General features: G+C 37.5%; 1 protein-coding gene across 7 annotated transcripts in view; it reads left to right on the top strand.

Moving 5' to 3' along the window:
* The window catches only part of Acsl4 (acyl-CoA synthetase long-chain family member 4), a 99758-nt gene that overhangs the window by 46309 nt on the left and 34546 nt on the right, over positions 1-18903 (top strand). For 4 of the 7 annotated variants that reach the window (XM_013025871.1, XM_013025873.1, XM_013025869.1 and 1 more), the window contains 6 exons: positions 8426-8955; positions 9247-9424; positions 10005-10114; positions 15436-15574; positions 17931-18081; positions 18617-18740. In XM_013025871.1, the coding sequence (XP_012881325.1) occupies positions 8605-8955; positions 9247-9424; positions 10005-10114; positions 15436-15574; positions 17931-18081; positions 18617-18740 (1053 nt within the window). In that variant the 5' untranslated portion in view covers positions 8426-8604. The remainder of the gene's footprint in view (positions 1-8425; positions 8956-9246; positions 9425-10004; positions 10115-15435; positions 15575-17930; positions 18082-18616; positions 18741-18903) is intronic. The other 3 variants (XM_013025876.1, XM_013025875.1, XM_013025874.1) reach the window with 2 other exon arrangements.

Here is an 18903-nt window from a genome sequence, read left to right as displayed (position 1 = left end):
TAATGTCCCAATTTCACAGTATTGTGGGATAGTGATGCTTAAAGTCACAAACATATTCTAACTTTCATGGGGCAAATTGTCTATCGTGGTCTATAACATTTATGAGTTCTATGAGCTTTGACAATACAGTTATTTCTTCCACATTCGGTGATAGGTACATTTTCTTTTTTTTTTTCCCCATAGCGTCAGCTGTTCTCTTTCCCACTCATTCCCTCCCTCCCATTGCTGCCATTGAGTTGCTTAGTTCGTTTTGATCAATGTCCAGTGCAGCTGATGGGTCCCGCTGTTGTAGGTTTTCCCCTGATTCTCTCTAGTTCTGTGTCCTCCTCCTGGTTTCCCTCCATTGTGCACATATATACCATATATGTGATCAGCAGCATGGGGTCATTTAGTAATGATTCTACCAAATGAGTGGAAGTCCTTTGTTTCTTAAGCCTTGTTAATTTTGTCACATCACCTTAAGTTTTGGATTTATATCATCCACTTATCAGGGAGACCATGTGCCATTTGTTTCTTTGTTCTTGGCTTACCTTCTCAACATGAGTTCTTCTAGCTCCATCCATTTCCGTGCAAGTGCCATTATTTTGTCCTTTCTAATGGCTGCATAATATTCCATTGTGTATAGATACCACAATTTTTTGTTCCATTCATCTATGGAGGGACATCTGGGTTGTTTCCATATCCTGGCTATTGTGAACAGTACATGTGTCCTTGTATACTGGTCCTGTTGTTCAGGATAGATGCCTAGAAGAGGTATGGCTGGGTCATAAGGGAGGACAATATTTAGCTTTGGGACCCTACAGACTGCTTTCCAGTGTAATAGGGTTCCTCTTTTTCCGCATCCCCTCCAGCATTTGTTGTTGGCCTACTTTAGGATGTGGGCTATTCTGACTGTGGTAAGGTGGTATCTCAGGGTTGTCTTTATTTGCATTTCCTTTACAACCAGGGATGGTGAACATTTCCTCATGTGGTTTTTTTTTTTTTGCCATTTTTATCTCTTCTTCTAAGAAGTCTCTCTTTAGTTCCCTTGCCCATTTAGTAATTGGTTTGTTAGGTTTGGGAGGGATTAGTTTTTTGAGCTCCCTGTATATACTGGATATTAACCCTTTGTCTGATAATATTGCTGGTAAATATTTTTTTCCCAGTTAGTTCGCTGTCTTTCTAGCTCTTGGTTGCTATGACTTTAGCTGTGCAGAAACTTTTTATTTTAAGGCAGTCCCATTTGTCGAGTCTCTCTCCAATTTGTTGTGACCCTGGGATTCTGTTCAGGAAATTCCTACCTGTGCCTATAAATTCAAGTGTCTCTCCTACTCTGTCCTGCAGTAGTTTCAGAGATTCAGGTTTGATGCTAAGGTCTTTAATCCATTTTGAGAAATGGTATGTGTATGTGTAGTATGTAGTATGGGTAGATTTTATTTAATTCTTTTTTTTTGTTTTTTTGTTTTTTTTTGGTTGGTCGTGGGGCTTGAACTCTGGGCTTGGGTGCTGTCCCTGCACTCTTCAGCTCAAGGCAAGTGTTCTACTGCTTGAGCCACAGCACCACTTCCGGTTTTTTGAGTGATTTATTGGAGATAAGAGTCTCATGGACTTTCCTGCCTGACCTGGCTGGCTTTGAACTGTGATCCTCTGATCTCAGCCTCCTGAGTAGCAAGGATTACAGGCGTGAGCCACCATTGCCCAGCTATTTAATTCTTTTTTAATTGTTGTTGTAATGGTTGTAATGGTGATATATAGAGAGGTTACAGTTATGTCAGGTAATGAGTTCATTTCTTTTTTTTTTTTTAAGCAGACAGATCAGATTTATTTGAAAATGAGCAGCAAAGGAAAATAGCAAGATTCTCCATTTATTGAGGGGCTTCAAAGAGGAGTCCATTGGAGTCATCTTGGAGGGCAGTTTTTTATAGCACAAGGCTCCTCCCATATCTCCTTGCTTGGACTTGGTGCTGATTGCTTGATGGCTCATGCATGCTCCACTCTGGCTCTTTCTTTTGGCTTGTCTTTCTTGTAGAGGAGACTCTTAAGCATTGAAGCACTTGGCCTTCCATTTCACTGGGTGAAGCAGTCTATTGGGTGGTATTTGTTGTCATCTATGTTAGGTTTTTAAAAAGAGGTAGCCGAGTAAGAACAGTACCACACACGTGGTATTCAGGTTTATTCATCGTTCCGGCTGGCACCAGGCCATCTTGGTCCTCCACACGGTGGGGAAAGGCCTGGGAAAGAGATCTGGGAGATCTGGGAAAGAAAGAGCTGGGAAAGAGAGAGAGAGCTGGGAAAGAGAGAGAAAAGAGCTAGAAAAGAGAGAAAAGAGATAGAAAAGAAAGCATCTGGGAAAGAGGTGGGAAAGAGAAAGCTAGGAAAGAGAAGAGAGCTGGGAAAGAGAAGAGAAGGAAAGAGCTGAGAAAGAGCTAGAAAAGAGCAGAGAGAGCGAGTTCATTTCTTTTTGAATAGTGTTTACCTCTTCCTTGTTTCTCCCAGTTTTTCCCTCCCATCCCACTCTGAGATGTATAGTTCATTTTAAACATAGTGCCTAATGATTATCACTGCAGCATTTATTCATCCTTTGTCCCAACATTTCTGTGCTCTCCTTTATACTCTCCAGATACACTTACAAACAAGACAAAAGGTAGAGAAAGCAAAAACAGCACCAAGGGGAACAAAACCCCTGTTCTTTGCATTTGGAGGAGTTAATTTAGATAAATACCATTTTATATGATCATATGTACATAGCTTTTGAGTCTTTGTGCTCCTCTCCTAAGAATATCCTCCTTTGGTCTCACTCTGAATATCTAGAGACCAGTATAATTTATTATGACCAAGTGTATTTTTTGTCTTTTATCATCCAGTATGTTTACTTTTAGATTTTTTGCCAGTCCTGGGCTTGAACTCAGGTCCTACACACTGTCCCAGAGCTGCTTTTTGCTCAAGGCTCGCACTCTACCACTTGAGCCACAGTGCCTGAATGCCCATGTATAAACAAAGGTATAGTAGGCAGAAGGCTTAGCTTGGAACATGGCCAGTCCATTCTGTCAGAGGACTTCTTAGTTAAGCACATGGCCACAAAGTACAAGTAAGTAGGTAGATATAGTGGACTTATGTGGAGATTCTCTTTGGATTGTGCCTGTTTTCTGTACAAAAAGAGTAAGCCAAGTCATCATTTGAGAATAAGGATGTAAGAGAAGCATTGGTGGTCTGATAAGAGAGAATATGGTAGGAAACTAAGAAGAGAAGGCTAAATAGACTAATTCAGGGAGCTTTCTGGGCAATATGGAAACAAGACACTCAGCATTTCTATGCAGCTTTCCAGATATACTTGCATGGGAACAGGCGTAAATTCGGTGGAGAATGAGATTCGATCCAAAATGTAATTTATCTAAGTAAGCAAAGAAAGTAAGATAGTGGCAAGAGAGTTGCGAGTATATGCCAGGGATGATTACAATGACCTGTGGAATTTAAATGGAGGAAGACTAATGATTCCCCCTATAATACTATGAATTAGATAGTAAAAATAGTATTCATGTTTTATAAAATGACTGACGTAGAGCTCCAAAAGGGACAAGTCACATCATTTGCTCAATGTCCCACTTGACAGCAGACACTAAAGTTAGAAGTGAGATCCCCTAATTTAGTGTAGCCCACTTTACAACCTGGCATTGGAGATAGATGTTGTCCTCTGTATACAACATATTGTCCCCTGACTCCCTCATCATTGCTAAAAAGGACTTAAAAACTTTGGGACTGAATGATCCCTCTGGTCTCTCATCATCTGAAGGCTCTTCAAGCGTTGCCTAGTATTTGTGTGTGTTTATATTTATATTTATACTAACCAATGACACAATAGCAGTCTTTATTCTCCAGGTGCCAAATTATCACACGCATGTGTCTTTTTATGGTCTAGCATCATTTTAGTAAAATTGCCTGGGTAATCATTCCATTTCCTCTTAGACTTATAAAAGTGGAACCACAGTCACTGCAGAAAGCATTAAGCATGTACAAGACTTGCTTTTTCTCAGACATATCCTGTACATTTCTGCTCCACCCATTTTCTTATACATCTCTTTACCCTGGTGGAACTGTCCTCATTTTCTAGTCTTGTCCTTTCCTTTGGAAAACACACCTGTCCTTTACACCATCACAAATACTGTGATGTTTGATTTTTGTGTAACCATTCTTGACAATTTAATTTACTACACTATCTCTTCCCTCTCCACACCAAACTGCAACAATTTTCTTTAGAGTTTTATCGGATTCCTTATATGCTGCCTTATTTATGGTTCTTTCTGGTTCTACCCTGCATATGAATACATATATGCATGTAAAATAGGACTGAGGATGTATCGTACTCATGTTTGTATTTAGTGCTCAGCAGTGTAATCATCTACAAACTCTTTTTTGTTTGCTTTTTAACTTTTTTTTTGGCAGTCCTGGGGCTTGAACTCAGGGCCTGGCAATGTCCCTGAGCTTGTTTGCTCAAGGCTAGGACTCTACCAGTGGAGCCACAGCGCCATTTCCTGCTTTTTTTTTTTCTTTCTGTTTCTGTGGTACTGAGGAATCAAATCCAGGGCTTCGTGCATGCTAGGCAAGCACTCTACCACTAAGCCACATTCCCAGCCCCCAACTTTTTTTTTTGTCGGTCATGGGGCCTGAACTCTGGGCTTCGGTGCTGTCCCTGAGCTCTTCAGCTCAAGGCTAGCTCTAGCACTTGAACCACAGGCCATTTCCAGCTTTTTCTGCTTATGTGGTGCTAAGTAATCAAACCCAGGGCCTCATTCATGCAAGCCAAGCACTCTACCACTGAGCCACCTTCCCAGCTCCACCCCTCCCCCCGACATTTTTTAAAGAAAGGTTTCATTATATAGCCTTGACCTTATGATCCTCCAGCATCAGCCTCTGGCTTACTATGATTACAGGCATGTACTGCCTCACACCACATGTAAACTTTTTCCCACAAATTTTGAAGTTAATTGCTAATGTAATGAAATCTTTTTCTGAAATGTATTCATCAGTAAACTGAGTGTAACCCCAAACAGCTTTGGGCAAAAAAGATTTCAGGATGATAGGCAAAACTGGGCAGAGATGAAACTGGTTTGCCTAAAAGAGCTATTGATGCTCAATGTATGATCTGTAACTCTTTGCTTCTCTGTATGATAAAGGATCAGACAATATAGTATTTCAAATATTTATTTGAACTGGAGGCTCTAAGGAGTCCCTTCAGGAGCTGTATCAACCTTCCCTCTACCAGAAGAACTTTACTTTTTATTTTTATCTATATTTGTATTGTCACATCCATATACGATTTTATTTAGCTGGGTGACCCAAGACTCCCTCATCACTGCCAAAAGGATTTGAAAACTTTGGAACTAAATGATCCCCATGGTCTCTTATCATCTGAAGGCTTTTCAAGCATTGCCTAGCATTTCTGTGTGTTTATGTTTATATTTATACTAAACAATGATGATTATGTACAAGGTATTTGTTTTTCTTACTCAAAGACTTAGAGCAAATACACACAAAAGATTAAATATATACAACATGAATGACTAAAAATACAATGCAGTTTAAATTCAATTAAATTATATATAGCTTTTCAGGGGCTGTTTTCTATCTGTATGTATTTCTTACTCCCAAGCTTGACAATTTCTACTTTGATGGTGTGACTCCATAGGGCCATTTTATAAATTAGAATACATGCTTTTTATATTCTAATATTATTCCTGAATATTTATGTTTAAGTAAAAAATGTAATGAAATTATTTTTTAATTATGTATGTAGCTTATCTGTTACTGTCTGTTAGGGCTTATTAAATGCCATTACAAAATCTTTGTCATAAGAAAAAGTTCTCAACCCTGAGCATACTTGTCTGTGCTCTACAGTTAAGTGCCCAGATGCTTAGAAATGACAGTTATATAATAAAGTATCCTAATAGATGGTAGATATTAATGTAGGAAATTAGGCAAAGAAAAGATTATTGTGGACCTAGATTATCATAAAAATGCTGATGGGAAACAAGACTGTTAGAGAGGAAGATCTTGTGTTATTGAAGCCTGGACACCAAGACACTTGTCATACCTTATCTTGAAGAAATAATGACCAGACTTATGAGAGAGACTGAGAAGGTAGTTTTTTTTTCTCCCAGGGCTGAGGACCGAACCCAGGGCCTTGCGCGCGCCGGGCGGGCGCCCTTCCGCTGGGCTAAACCCCCAGCCCCTGAGAAGGCAGTTTTAAAGTGTAGTGAATGAAAGCAATGAGAGTCTTGTGGAGGGGATGAATTTGTTTAAATTACACTGTGTGTGTGTTTGGAAATATTGGGGTGAAATACTCCTTCATACTCCAAACGTGTGTTAATTGAAAAACGTATTTAAAGATATTAAAAAGTAAACAAAAAGAAGGGAGGCCCAGTATATAATAAAGGTCCCAAGGCATTCATGTGGGGCAGAAATTCTTAGTTCATTGTTTCTGTCACCCAGTAGAGTTCATAAATGTGTTTCTAGAAACTCATGAATCCCCTGGAATTGGGTTTATCATTTTGATTGTTACTGCAGGGAATTAGGTTAATGATTCTCATTGCATTCTGAAAAGGATTAATTTCTCTAATAAGAGGGTAGAGCTAATAATACAGTCTGATCTGGACTCATACAGATGATTTCAGAGGCAGTGAATGGCAGGATGGCACTAAAGCTCAGTGGCTGTCTGGTTATTTGCTTGTTTTTCCATACCCAGCTGAAAGACATTGAATGGAGACTGAGGCAGGAGTATGTTACCCTTTTGTAGTAATTAGGGTGAAAATAAACAGCAAGCTTGGTTCAGTTAATTGTTTCTGAGAGTCAAAGAAGGATGGAGTTCACTTTAATCTTGTCAAGCTGAACTTATATATTAATTTTATAGCTGGAATATGCTGCCATTCGCACACACACAAAAATCTTTCTCTATGGAAGGCAGATCCCCAGAGAGAAAGAATTCTGAGACTATTTCTGCAACTCCTTTCCAGTGGCACTGTTTTTCTGACCTTAAGTGGCCCCCATTTTTCCGCCTAATCAAATAAAAATTACTTTGCATGACTTGTCAGTTTCTGCACTCTCATGGACTCTTTAGCCAACATACACCCAAAGCCCATTCATTCTGTCCTCCGTATCTTCTTGTGATTTCCCAGCCTGGACCATTATCCATTTTTCCTTTAGTCCAGATGCTTGACATAAGGTCCAGCTTCAATCTAATCTCCACAAAGCTCTTTCTAGTTACTCTTGGTCATTTTACATCCATTGCTTGTGCTGCACACCACAGCCTTCAGTTAAGCTTTTCATTGGAAGTGACTCATTCAGGGCTCACCTTGGGCATGGATTTCCAGGGAAGCTTCTGGATGGGACATACCTGACCCCTGCTTCAATGAGAGCAAGTCCACTTGATATGCACTCAGTCTGTGCGAATTTTTATTAGAGAAGATGTTTTATCGGGCACCTCCCATCCTGCCGAAGTTTGAATAGCAACTGAGCCAATCTTAGGTGCTAATTGCTTTTGATATGCTACTTGTAGCAGGGAGCGACCAGGACTTCATAGAATTTAAGCTGTTGGCCACTCTTTCCATGCAACTGGTACAATTTTGAGCCCAACATTGACCTTTGCAAAATTTATTTTTTTAAATTGTTTTTTATTGTGAAAATACTGTACAGGGGAGTTACAGTTACATGAACAAGGTAATAAGTACATTTCTTATCCAGCTTTGTTGCCTCCTCCTTTGTTTTGCCCTCACCATCCCTTCCCTCCCACCTCCCCAGCTACTCCCCCCAACCCGCTACCCTCACCTAAATTGTAAAGTTTGTTTTTCGACATAGCATCTTGTACATCTCATTGTCCCTTGCAAAATTTCTGTGCAATCAGATCACTGCTACTTAGAGACTACAATGTAGTCAACATTACCTAACAACCTTTAAATAACACAGAATAAGGTTTTTCATTGCTCTTTGAGAATTAAACCTAATCTGATAGTGTTCCCCTTCCCTTCAATAGTTTGGATACAAAACCCAATCCTATTTGAAGCTATCTTGTTTACATATACGAATTTGAGTGAAACTTCATTATTGTCATATTTTACATTCCCAGAGTTTGGCTCAGCTTAGATATCGTATTTATTCATTCATCTAGGCATTAACAAGAGTACTAGCTGCTTGACTTACAGAATGATGAACAGGCTATGAATAAACTTCAAAACCCAGAAATAAAATCAAATTCAGAGTTAGTACACTAAAAATCATTATGAGGGCTTCAAATGATAATGTTTGAGTCTTTCATACCAGTTATTTCAGCTTTCTGTATCAATTATATAAACTAATAAAGACCTGAGTATTTAAATGAATTGTGCTATCAACTTGTTAATATTCTTGTTTTTTTTTTTCCTGCTCTCTCTGCCTGGTTCATTGTGTTCATCTACAGGTGTTATTTTATTGTCAGCTTCCAAAGATTACTAACTTTCACTTTATCACTAAAATTCAACTGCCTTGGCTCTACTGCTCCTCTCATTGCTGCTTCCATTATTGCCTTCTTCAGCAAAATAAGGCTCTCAGAAGCCAAAGAGTAACAAAAAATAAGCGCCATTGTAGACACCACCCACCATGAAACTTAAACTAAATGTGCTCACCATTATTTTGCTTCCTGTCCACTTGTTAATAACAATATACAGTGCCCTTATATTTATTCCATGGTATTTTCTTACCAATGCCAAGAAGAAAAACGCTATGGCAAAGAGAATAAAAGCTAAGCCCACTTCAGACAAACCCGGAAGTCCATATCGCTCTGTTACACACTTCGACTCACTAGCTGTCATAGACATCCCTGGAGCAGACACCCTGGATAAATTATTTGACCATGCTGTATCCAAGTTTGGGAAGAAGGACAGCCTTGGCACCAGGGAAATCCTGAGTGAAGAAAATGAAATGCAGCCAAATGGAAAGGTTTTTAAGAAGGTAAAACTATTGTGCATTATTATTTTTTAAAGGATGAAAGTACATATTACTTTGTTATAAATGAACTGCATTTAGCAGTTGAATGTGTACCAGATTGAGTGCTTAATCCCCTGCACCTCAAAAAAAAAATTCAGTACAATTTAGGAATGCTGGCATTCTATTATAGTGCTATGTAATGAATTCTCAGACGGTGTTCATAGCATTTAGGTACTCCAGGGCCTTTTTAGACTTGTGTATTATTTACCTATTTGGATAAATATACTAATATTAGGGAATGTCTCACTTTTACAGTTAATCCTTGGGAACTATAAATGGATAAATTATCTTGAAGTAAATCGCAGAGTGAGTAACTTCGGTAGTGGACTCACTGCATTGGGACTGAAACCAAAGAACACCATTGCCATTTTCTGTGAGACCAGGGCTGAATGGATGATCGCAGCTCAGACCTGTTTTAAGTTCAACTTTCCACGTAAGTGACTTGTGGTTTCAAACGACTTTGATTACACATGGAATTTTGGTTTAAGATGCTTCCATTTTCAAAGCAGATGTTCTAGGCTGTATATAACTCAACAGTAAAATACTCCCCTAGCATGTGTCAGGTTGTAACTTTGATCTTCAGCACTGTAAAAGTAAAAGAAATGAAAACAAACAAAAAAAACTTTGCAGAAATCTAGGCGTAATTTAGACAATATTCTGCATGTATTCCATCTCTAAAATAGAATGCAACAGTGTGACTAATAGACATCCAGTAACTCCTATTAGAGATAGTAACTGGGCTGGGAAGGTGGCTCAGTGGTAGAGCATTTGCCTTGCATGCCTGAAGCCCTGGGTTTGATTCCTCAGCACCAGATGAGCAAAAAGAAAAAAAGCCGGAAGTGGTGCTGTGGCTCAAGTGGTAGAGCTCTAGCCTTGAGCTAAAGAGCTGAGGGACAGTGCCCAGGCCCAGAGTTCAGGCCCCACGACCGGACCCTCCTCCCCCCCGAAAAAATTCAATACATATGTTTTCTAGTAAGCATTTATAATTTACTTGTTTATTTTCTACTACATAGTTGTGACTTTATATGCCACACTTGGCAAAGAAGCAGTGGTCCATGGGCTAAATGAATCTGAAGCTTCTTATCTGATTACTAGTGTTGAACTTTTGGAAAGTAAACTTAAGGTAAGTATGAAGTTTTATTTTAAACTTAAAGTCATTTTTGACTAATACATAAAACCTAACTATGCATATGAGTGGGGAACCATGTCATATTTCTACATACATACATATACACACATTGCACAATATTTAAATCATGATAAATATACCTATTCTCTTCATTTATCACTTGTTTTTTTCATATTTTTTTATTGTGAAAATACTGTACAGAGGGGTTACAATTACATGGGCAAGATAATGAGTACATTTCTTATCAAGCATTGTAGACTCTTCCTTTGTTTCCCCTTCTTATCCCTTCCCATCTTCCCCTCTCCCCCACGTAGTCCTCCCCCCCACCAGGAGAAAACGGCTTGTATGTCTCATTGTTGCAGTTGGTCCACCTGTATCCCTATTTAAACGATTTGTTTTTTCCCTTCCCCTCCACAAATTATACCAACATCAAATATAGTGAAAGCAGGGGTTTTACCGTGGGGGAGGAACATACAAAACAACAAAGAAATAATCTTATAAATGTGTTAGAAACAATCGCCTGAAAGAAAAAAAACATTTGAATACATATCTTAGGGTTCATTTCCCTAACATCAACTTATCTGACCTTTTCTGCTTGACTCAGACATATACTAGTTATTGCAAATAAGGGAAACCATGGGATCTATGTTTCTTTATCATTAACCCCTAAAGAAATTTAAAGCTATCAATATTTTTTTTCTTCTTCATTTTTGTGCTTGTATTGGAAATGCACCTCAAAGCCTCTCACTCTGCTTTGGCTTTTCATTCACAGCTGGTGCTCTACCATTTGAACCACATTTCTAGTTCCAGGCTTTTCTAGTTAATTGGAGATAGCAGTCTCTTGAATTTGTCTGCCTGGGCTGGTTTCAAACTGTGATTATCATATCTCAGTCTCCAGAGTAGCTAGATTACAGGTATGAGCCACTGGTGCCCATCTCTTCTAGGTTTTTGAAATATACAGTCCATTATTATTATCTATAGTCAGTCTTCTAGTAGGACATTTGAATCTCTTGCTTCTCCTATCTCACTGTAACTTAGTTCCTTCTGATCAACCTCGCCCACTCCTTCTCCCCTGTTCTCTCCCTGGCCTCTGGTCACTGTCAACTTCTTGTTTTTTTAATTTTATTTTATTGTTTACAATATATGCTGTACAGAGGAGTTATAGTTACTGGAGTAAGGCAATGAGTACATTTCTCGTGGAGCATTGTTTTGCCCTCCCTTGTTGTTCTCCCCCTATCTCCTGCCTTTCTCACTCTTCCCCACTTCCAAGTTGTAAAGTTCATTTCCAATATATTGTCTTGTGGGTATCACGCTGTCTACTTCAATATATTGTCTTGTGGGTATCACGGTGTCAACTTCTGTAAGATCAACTTTTTAGATTCCTTTGAGGTCTTGTGTCTTCTTATTATCTTCTTATTCCTGGCTTGTTTTCCCATGATCATCTTTAGTTCCAATTATATTATTACAATAGACAGATTTCATTCTTTTTAAATCACTGTACCACACTTCCTTTATTCAATACTGAGTTGATAGATACTCCAGTTCTTGGCTATTGTGAATAACATTGTAACAAATATGAGAGTGTTCAGGTCTCTTCTGCATACTGACTTAATTTATTTTATGTATATACCCAGCACTGGAATTTCTGAATTATGTGGTACTTCTGTTTTTAAGTTTTTGCAGAAGATCTGTAGTTGCTATACTCATTTACATTCCCACTGATAGTTTATAGGAACTCATTTGTCACACTTGTATTTTTAGCCTTCTTAATATTCTCCTGGAGTGAGATGTTCTCAATGTGATTTTGATTTGCATTGCCCTGATGATTAATAATGTTGACATTTTATTATGCTTGTTAGTCATTTGTTTTCTTTGAGAAATGTGTATTTAGATACATTGCTCAATTTTAATTGAGTTATTTGTTTATTGCTACTGGCCTGGACTGTGTTCTCCCTACTTATGATTCCCATGTAGCTGACATGACAGACTAGTGCCACAGAACCCAGGTTTTGTTGGTTGTTAATGGGGGCTTTGTGAACTTTCTGCCAGGGCTAACCTTGAATTGTAATCCTTGTCATCATAGCTTCATGAATAGCTATGATTACAGCTGTGAGCTGTTGTGCATAAATAATACCATACTGTTTGGATTACTGCAATTTATAGAGTATTATGATGTCATATGGTTTGTGTTCTGCTTTATTCATTTTGTGCAAAATTACTTTGGAGTATTCAATTTTTGTTTAACTATAATATTGTAACAGAAATTGCGCGGAATCTGTAGATTGCTTTCAGTAGAACAGACATTCTTCTAACCATTGTACAGGAGTGTCTTTACATTTGTTTTGTCCTCTTCAATTTCTTTCATCAATGTTTTATAATCTTCATTGTAGAGATCTTTCGCCTTTCCAGTTAAATTTGTTCCTAGACACTTAATTTTTTGGTAATCACTGTCCTTTTATTTTTCTTTTAGAGATAATTTATTCTTGGTATATCCAAATGCTGCTGTTTTTTTTAAAAATGTTGATGTATATATCTACACTGTTGTGGAATTACTAGCTTGCTGGCTAATTAGAGACATGTGTCCCCCAGACTTTGTTGGCAGGGCTGACTATGAACTGTGATCCTTAGATCTCAGCCTTCTGAGTAGCTATGATTACAGGTGTGAGCCACTGGCTCTCAACTCTGGGTTTTTCTTTATGGGAGACTTTTGGTTACTGATTCAATATTACTACTTGTTCATTTTTCTATTTCTTTATGATTCAGTCTTGTTAAGGCATATGCATCCAGGAATTTGCCCTTCTAGTCTACCAAACTTGTTGGTATACAGTTGTTCATAATAACCTCTAACGATCTTTTGTATTTCTGTGGTATCAGTTGTAATACCAGCCTTTATATCTCTGATTTTGCTTATTCAATTTTTTTGCTTAATCCATATAAGTTTATATATTTTGTTTATCTTTTTGAATAGTGAGTTCATTTCTTGTTGGTCTTTTGAATTTTTTGTCTCTTATTACATTTATTTCTGCTCTAGCTTTTATTGTTTCTTTGTAGTAATTTTGGAGTTTGATTTTGTTTTTCTATTTCTTTGGGATGAATTAGTTATTTTTCTTTGAGCTCTTTCTGCCTCATGGACTGGAAGGAAACTTGCACTTGAGAGATAAGTGTTACCTGGCACTGTGATAGACCTCAAACCCTTCCTTTTTTTTCTTGTGCTAGTACTAGGGCTTGAACACAGGACCTCATGATCTTGCTTAGCTTTTTTCTACTACTTGAGCCACACCTCCACTTCTTGCTTTTTGCCTGGGCTGGCTTCAAACCTTGATTCCCAGCTGAGATGCTTGAATAGCTAGGATTATAGGTGTGAGCCACTAGTACCTGGCTTTCTTTTTTGATATAGATATTGATTGCTATAAACCTCTTTCTTAGTTCTGCTTTACAGCATCCCATAGGTCTTAGTATCATGTTTACATTTTCATTTGTTTCAAGAATTAAAACTTTTTTTCTTCCTGTCTTGATCCATTGTTTAAGAGTAAGCTGTTCAATTTTCACGTATTTATGTAGTTTACAAAACTTTACTTGCTATTCTAGTTTAATTGTCTTATGGCAAGAAAAGATAATTATATTTCAATGTAAAAATATCTTTGGTTATAATTGGAGTTTGAACTCATGCTTAAACTAGGCAAGTGTTGTATCACTTGAAGCCATGTTCTAGCCCTGTTTGTTTTAACTTTTTCAGATAGGGTCTTCTGATCTTGCATCAGGACTAGCCGCCTACCTTTTGTTTTGTTTTGTTTTTGGGTCCGGTCGTGGGGCCTGAACTCTGGGCCTGGGCGCTGTCCCTCAGCTCTTCAGCTCAAGGCTAGTGCTCTACCACTTGAACCACAGTGCCATTTCCGGCTTTTTTCTTTTTGCTTATGTGGTGCTGTGGAATCGAACCCAGGGCCTCATGCATGCAAGGCAAGCGCTCTACCACTGAGCCATCTTCCCAGCCCTAGCCGCCTACCTTTTGTATAGCTAGGATTATAGGCAGGGGCTACCCTGTCTTGCTTGTTCTTTGTGATAATGCCCTGCTAATATATTGCCATGGATGGTCTCCACTTTCCTAGTGCCTCTCATGTAGCTGGGATTGCAGGAATGAGCAATGGTTCCTAGCCTGAATTTCTAAAATTTTTATGAGACTTGCTTTTTGGAGAATGTTTCATGTGCTAATGAGAAAATGTGTGTATTTGCCAGCTATTGAATTCAAAGTTCTGTGCCCATTAGGCTAATTGTTCTAGGGCATAATTTAACTCTGCTCTGTTTCTTTGGGTTTTTATCTGGAGATATGTCTACTGCTACAATGTGAGCTATGAAGGTTCTCAACGTTTACTGAATCTATTTCTCTTGATCTATTAACTCTTGCTTTATATATTTGGATGTGCCAGTATTGCATACATATATACTTAGAATTGTTTCCTCTTGCTGAATCAAATCCTTTCTCATCATGTAATTGCCCTACTTTTTTCTTCATTGATTTTGATTAATTTTTTTTCTCTGAGATTTGTATGGCTACCTCTGCTGTGTTTTGGATTCCATCTTCATGGAATCCATCTTATTCTGTCCCTTCATGTTCAGTTAATTAGTGTCATTTGAGATGAAGTGAGATTTTATAAGCAACATATAGTTAGGTGTTGTCTTTTAAACCCATTCAGTTGTTCTATATCTTTTAATTGGAAGATTCATTCCATTTACATTTGATTATAAGTCTTGCTGCAGCCGTTTTGAGACTTGTTTTCTGGTCTTGGTGCAATGCCTTCCTTTTTTTCTATGTCTCATAGTCCTCCTTCTGGTTAAATGATTTACTCTAGTGACGTGTTTTGAATCCTTGGTTGTTGTTTATGTTTTATTATTATAGATTGTTTAGTGGTTATAACAAGCTATTTGAAACAATACTAACTTCACATAATCATACAAATAATAAATAAATATAAAAATATGCTAGTAAAAAATAATCCTGTATTACTATCACCTAAGATTTAATTTTAGTTTAGTTTTAGTTTTTAAGTTTTGTGATTGGTTCTTTCTTTGGGGCTCAGGCTGATCTGCAGCTTACTATTATTGTTATTTTAATTGTTTTGTTATTTAGCCTTCATCTTTTATGAATGGTTTATATACTATGTTGACAGTATTAGAGTTTAGTGGATTTGTCTACACAGTTGCTCTTAACAGTGAAATTTTATTATAATAGTGTCAACTGGTAGGATTGGAAGATGTTCAATAAGTAAATTTATGTGGTACCTCAGTTTTAATAGCTGAGCTTTCTTTCTGCTCAACAGACTGCATTGTTAGAAATCAGTTGTGTTAAACACATCATTTATGTGGATAATAAGACTGTCAATAAAGCAGAATACCCTGAAGGATTTGAGATTCACAGCATGCAGTCAGTAGAAGAGTTGGGATCCAAGCCAGAAAACTGTAAGTAGTTAAAATGAATTTATTCATCTATTCAAGATCTGATATTTCAGTAGGTTAGGAAAAATAGAAACAAAGTTCTTTGATGTCAAAAAAGTTTAAAAATGTTTAAAAGCTATCAAAACTACATATGGTTTAACATTTTCTTTCCTTCTCAAGAGGTAGCCATTGTTTAAAATTTGCTTAATAGTGAAGTTGTAATAAATGATTCAGACTTTTATGCAGTTTGTGCCAATACATCTTTTTTTTTGTCCTGGGACTGAACTCTGGGCCTGGATGCTATCCCTCAGCTCGTCAGCTCAAGACTAGTGCTCTACCAGTTGAGCCATAGTGCCACTTCTGACCTTTTCTGCTTATGTGGTGCTGAGGAATCCAGGGCTTCATACATGCAAGGCAAACACTCTACCACTGAGTCACCTTCCCAGCCCTGTGCTAACATATCTTTTAAAAAATAAACAATGATGACCTTCAAATTTGGATTGATAAAAGGAATACATCTCAGGCCTTACATTTAGTAAATGTTTCCTTTCATGCTTAGAGCTAGTGAGTTTATTGATGTCTCACAGAATGCAAAGCTGCTTACTAAGATTGATGCTTGGGATTTTTCTACCATTGAGTTAGTGACTGGTATTTCATTTCAAATAGGTAAATTCAGCTTGCAACAAAATATCAGTGAGTCACTGGGAAAGGGAGTGGTGGAAATTAATACTCCATTTAAGTTTTCTTCTATCGTTGAAAGTGAAGGTCACAATACTGTACAGATGAGTAAAGAATTCATGGGCAAGAGAAATGTTGGATGAACCTCTACTTAGCCTCTTGAGTATTTTACCACTAGAGAAGAAATATATGTTACAGTAGCAAATATAGGTCATAATGTACCTTTCTATCATGGTTGAAATGATAAAGCTGTCATTTTACCCTACTTGCAAGTGAACCTAACCAGATATTTTGGAGACAGCAGACTTTTAGGTCAGAGATGAAGGAGGTTTTTATTTTTATTTTTTTATTAAACAGTAGTTTGAGTTAGCATTTTGATGATAGACAAGGAACTCTGAACTTAGAAAAACCAAATCTCTTATTATCTTTATGATTCTGGACAGTAATCATACATACTGTGAGAGAGAGGGAGGAAGGGAGGCAGAGAGAGAGAGAATTTCTGTGTAAAAATTGCACTAAGCTTCTATTTGTAAGGTTTGCAGAAAAACAAGAAACCTATGGAGAATTATTTCTCAGTACCAGGGTGGCTTGGAAAATTCTGATTGGTGAGAATCTGTTGCCAATTCTGCTGATTCACCACCAAAGGACATTGGCGGAAAAGAGGATTTCTTTCATTCCTCATTATTTTGTTTCATCAATAAATGTTATAGCCCACATATCTCATTTTAGTCATCTCTAGAATACATAGGGTCTGTGTACTTTTGTGATTCTTATCTAAGTAGACAGTATTATGATGACAACTTTTGCTTGTTTATTCAAAGTGGACATGTATGAAGTTTTATTGTGTGGTTAGAATAAGAACTTTATTTCTTCTATTTTAGTTAATTTTCAGAAGAATTGCAGTCTATTTGCTTGGTTTATAACAATAACAGTAGATACCTTTAGAAGCATTTGATTCAGTTAGTTTATATGTATAACTTGGTCTTTTGTTACAGATAAATCTTGCTTTCTAGATTTTTAATTTTAACTGGTTTATTTTTAAAAAGTAAGTCATTGTCACAAATAGATTATTATTCTAATAATCTTGTTATAATAATAATAATCTTGTTAAGTTGCCTTTTAATTCTGATGATAATGCGTTTTGATTATTCTGGGAAGGACAGGAAGTTACTAGGTTAGTGTGATCATGAAAGTGGAAGCTCCAATGTGCCATTAAAATTTTAAAGACCAATTTCTCATGCTTTTCAATCAGGAGTACATCTGAGAGTCCCTGTAGAGCTTATCTTCTATTCCAGACATACAGAAATTGAACTTTGAAAACTAGTATTTTGTTTAAGCTCTGCCTGTGCTTTTAAGGTTCACCTGTGGTAAAAGCCCATAATCCAGTTCAGACAAGTCTTTTTAAAGATGAGAACACAGAGGCCTGAGGAGCTTATATACAAAACTCTAGTGTTTCTTCAAAGCCCTCAAAAAACTTCCCACAACACTAAAGACGGATGATTAGAGGGATTTTTGTTAAACATGGGCCAAATTGAACTTCTCATTGTAATCAGAAATCAATCACCAGTTCTATTGTGATTGTTAACTCAGATTACTTTCTTTAAATTGTTTCTCATTACATCAAATCAAAATACCTTATTGACAAGCAGTTTAACCTTTTAAATGAAGAAAATATGGTGTGTTTCTTTTTTCATTCATTTAGCAAGCATTCCTCCAAATCGACCATCTCCTTCTGACATGGCCATTGTCATGTATACCAGTGGTTCTACTGGCCGCCCTAAAGGAGTGATGATGCATCATAGCAACTTGATAGCTGGAATGACAGGTCAATGTGAAAGAATCCCTGGACTCGGGTAAGAGAGAATCATTAACCTGTATTTTTAGAAATACAGAGTTCTACGCTTGTAATCCAGCTACTCAAGAGGGTGAGATCTGAGGATTGAGTTTCAAAGCCAGCCCAGGCAGGAAAGTCTGTGAAACTCTTATCTCTAATAAACCACCAGAAAACCAGAAGTGGTGCTGAGGCTCAAATGGTAGAGCACTCGCCTTGAGCTAAAGAGCTGAGGGAAAGTGCCCAGGCTGTTCAAACCCCACGAAAAGAAAAAAGAAATACAGAGTTCATATTCAGCATTCTCTAAACTCAGTGTACATCGAAGTGATAAAGTTACCAATGTTTCCAATTTAAAATGTCCTTCTTTTGTTTTCTTTTTCTTTTTTCTCCTCCATTCCCTTCCTTCAGAGTCTCATGATGTGACCCAGGCTGGCATCAAACTTCTAATATATCTGCTTCCTCCTGATGCTATGATTACAGGTGTATACCACCATGCCTGGCTTTAATAATATGTCCTTTTCCAGATTAGTTAAAACCTTTGTCTTACTGTGTTTCAGACCAAAGGACACATACATTGGCTACTTACCTTTGGCTCACGTGCTAGAATTGACAGCAGAGATATCTTGCTTTACCTATGGCTGCAGGATTGGATATTCTTCTCCACTAACACTATCTGACCAGGTGATAAACCTTGCAATGTTTATTGTTATATTAAGTTATGTTGTTTGGCTTATTACTAAAACTTCAGGTATTTTTAGTTCACTCAGAACTTTCTCTTAGGCTTCATCAGGAGTTTTGTTTTTTTTTTTTTTTTTTTGGGTCCGGTCATGGGGCCTGAACTCTG

This window comes from Dipodomys ordii, unplaced genomic scaffold (genome assembly GCF_000151885.1).
Source record: "Dipodomys ordii isolate 6190 unplaced genomic scaffold, Dord_2.0 Scaffold88, whole genome shotgun sequence".
In the NCBI taxonomy this organism is placed as follows: Eukaryota; Metazoa; Chordata; class Mammalia; order Rodentia; family Heteromyidae; genus Dipodomys; species Dipodomys ordii.
Note: the sequence above shows the minus strand (reverse complement) of the source record. Positions and strands in the feature narration are given on the sequence as shown.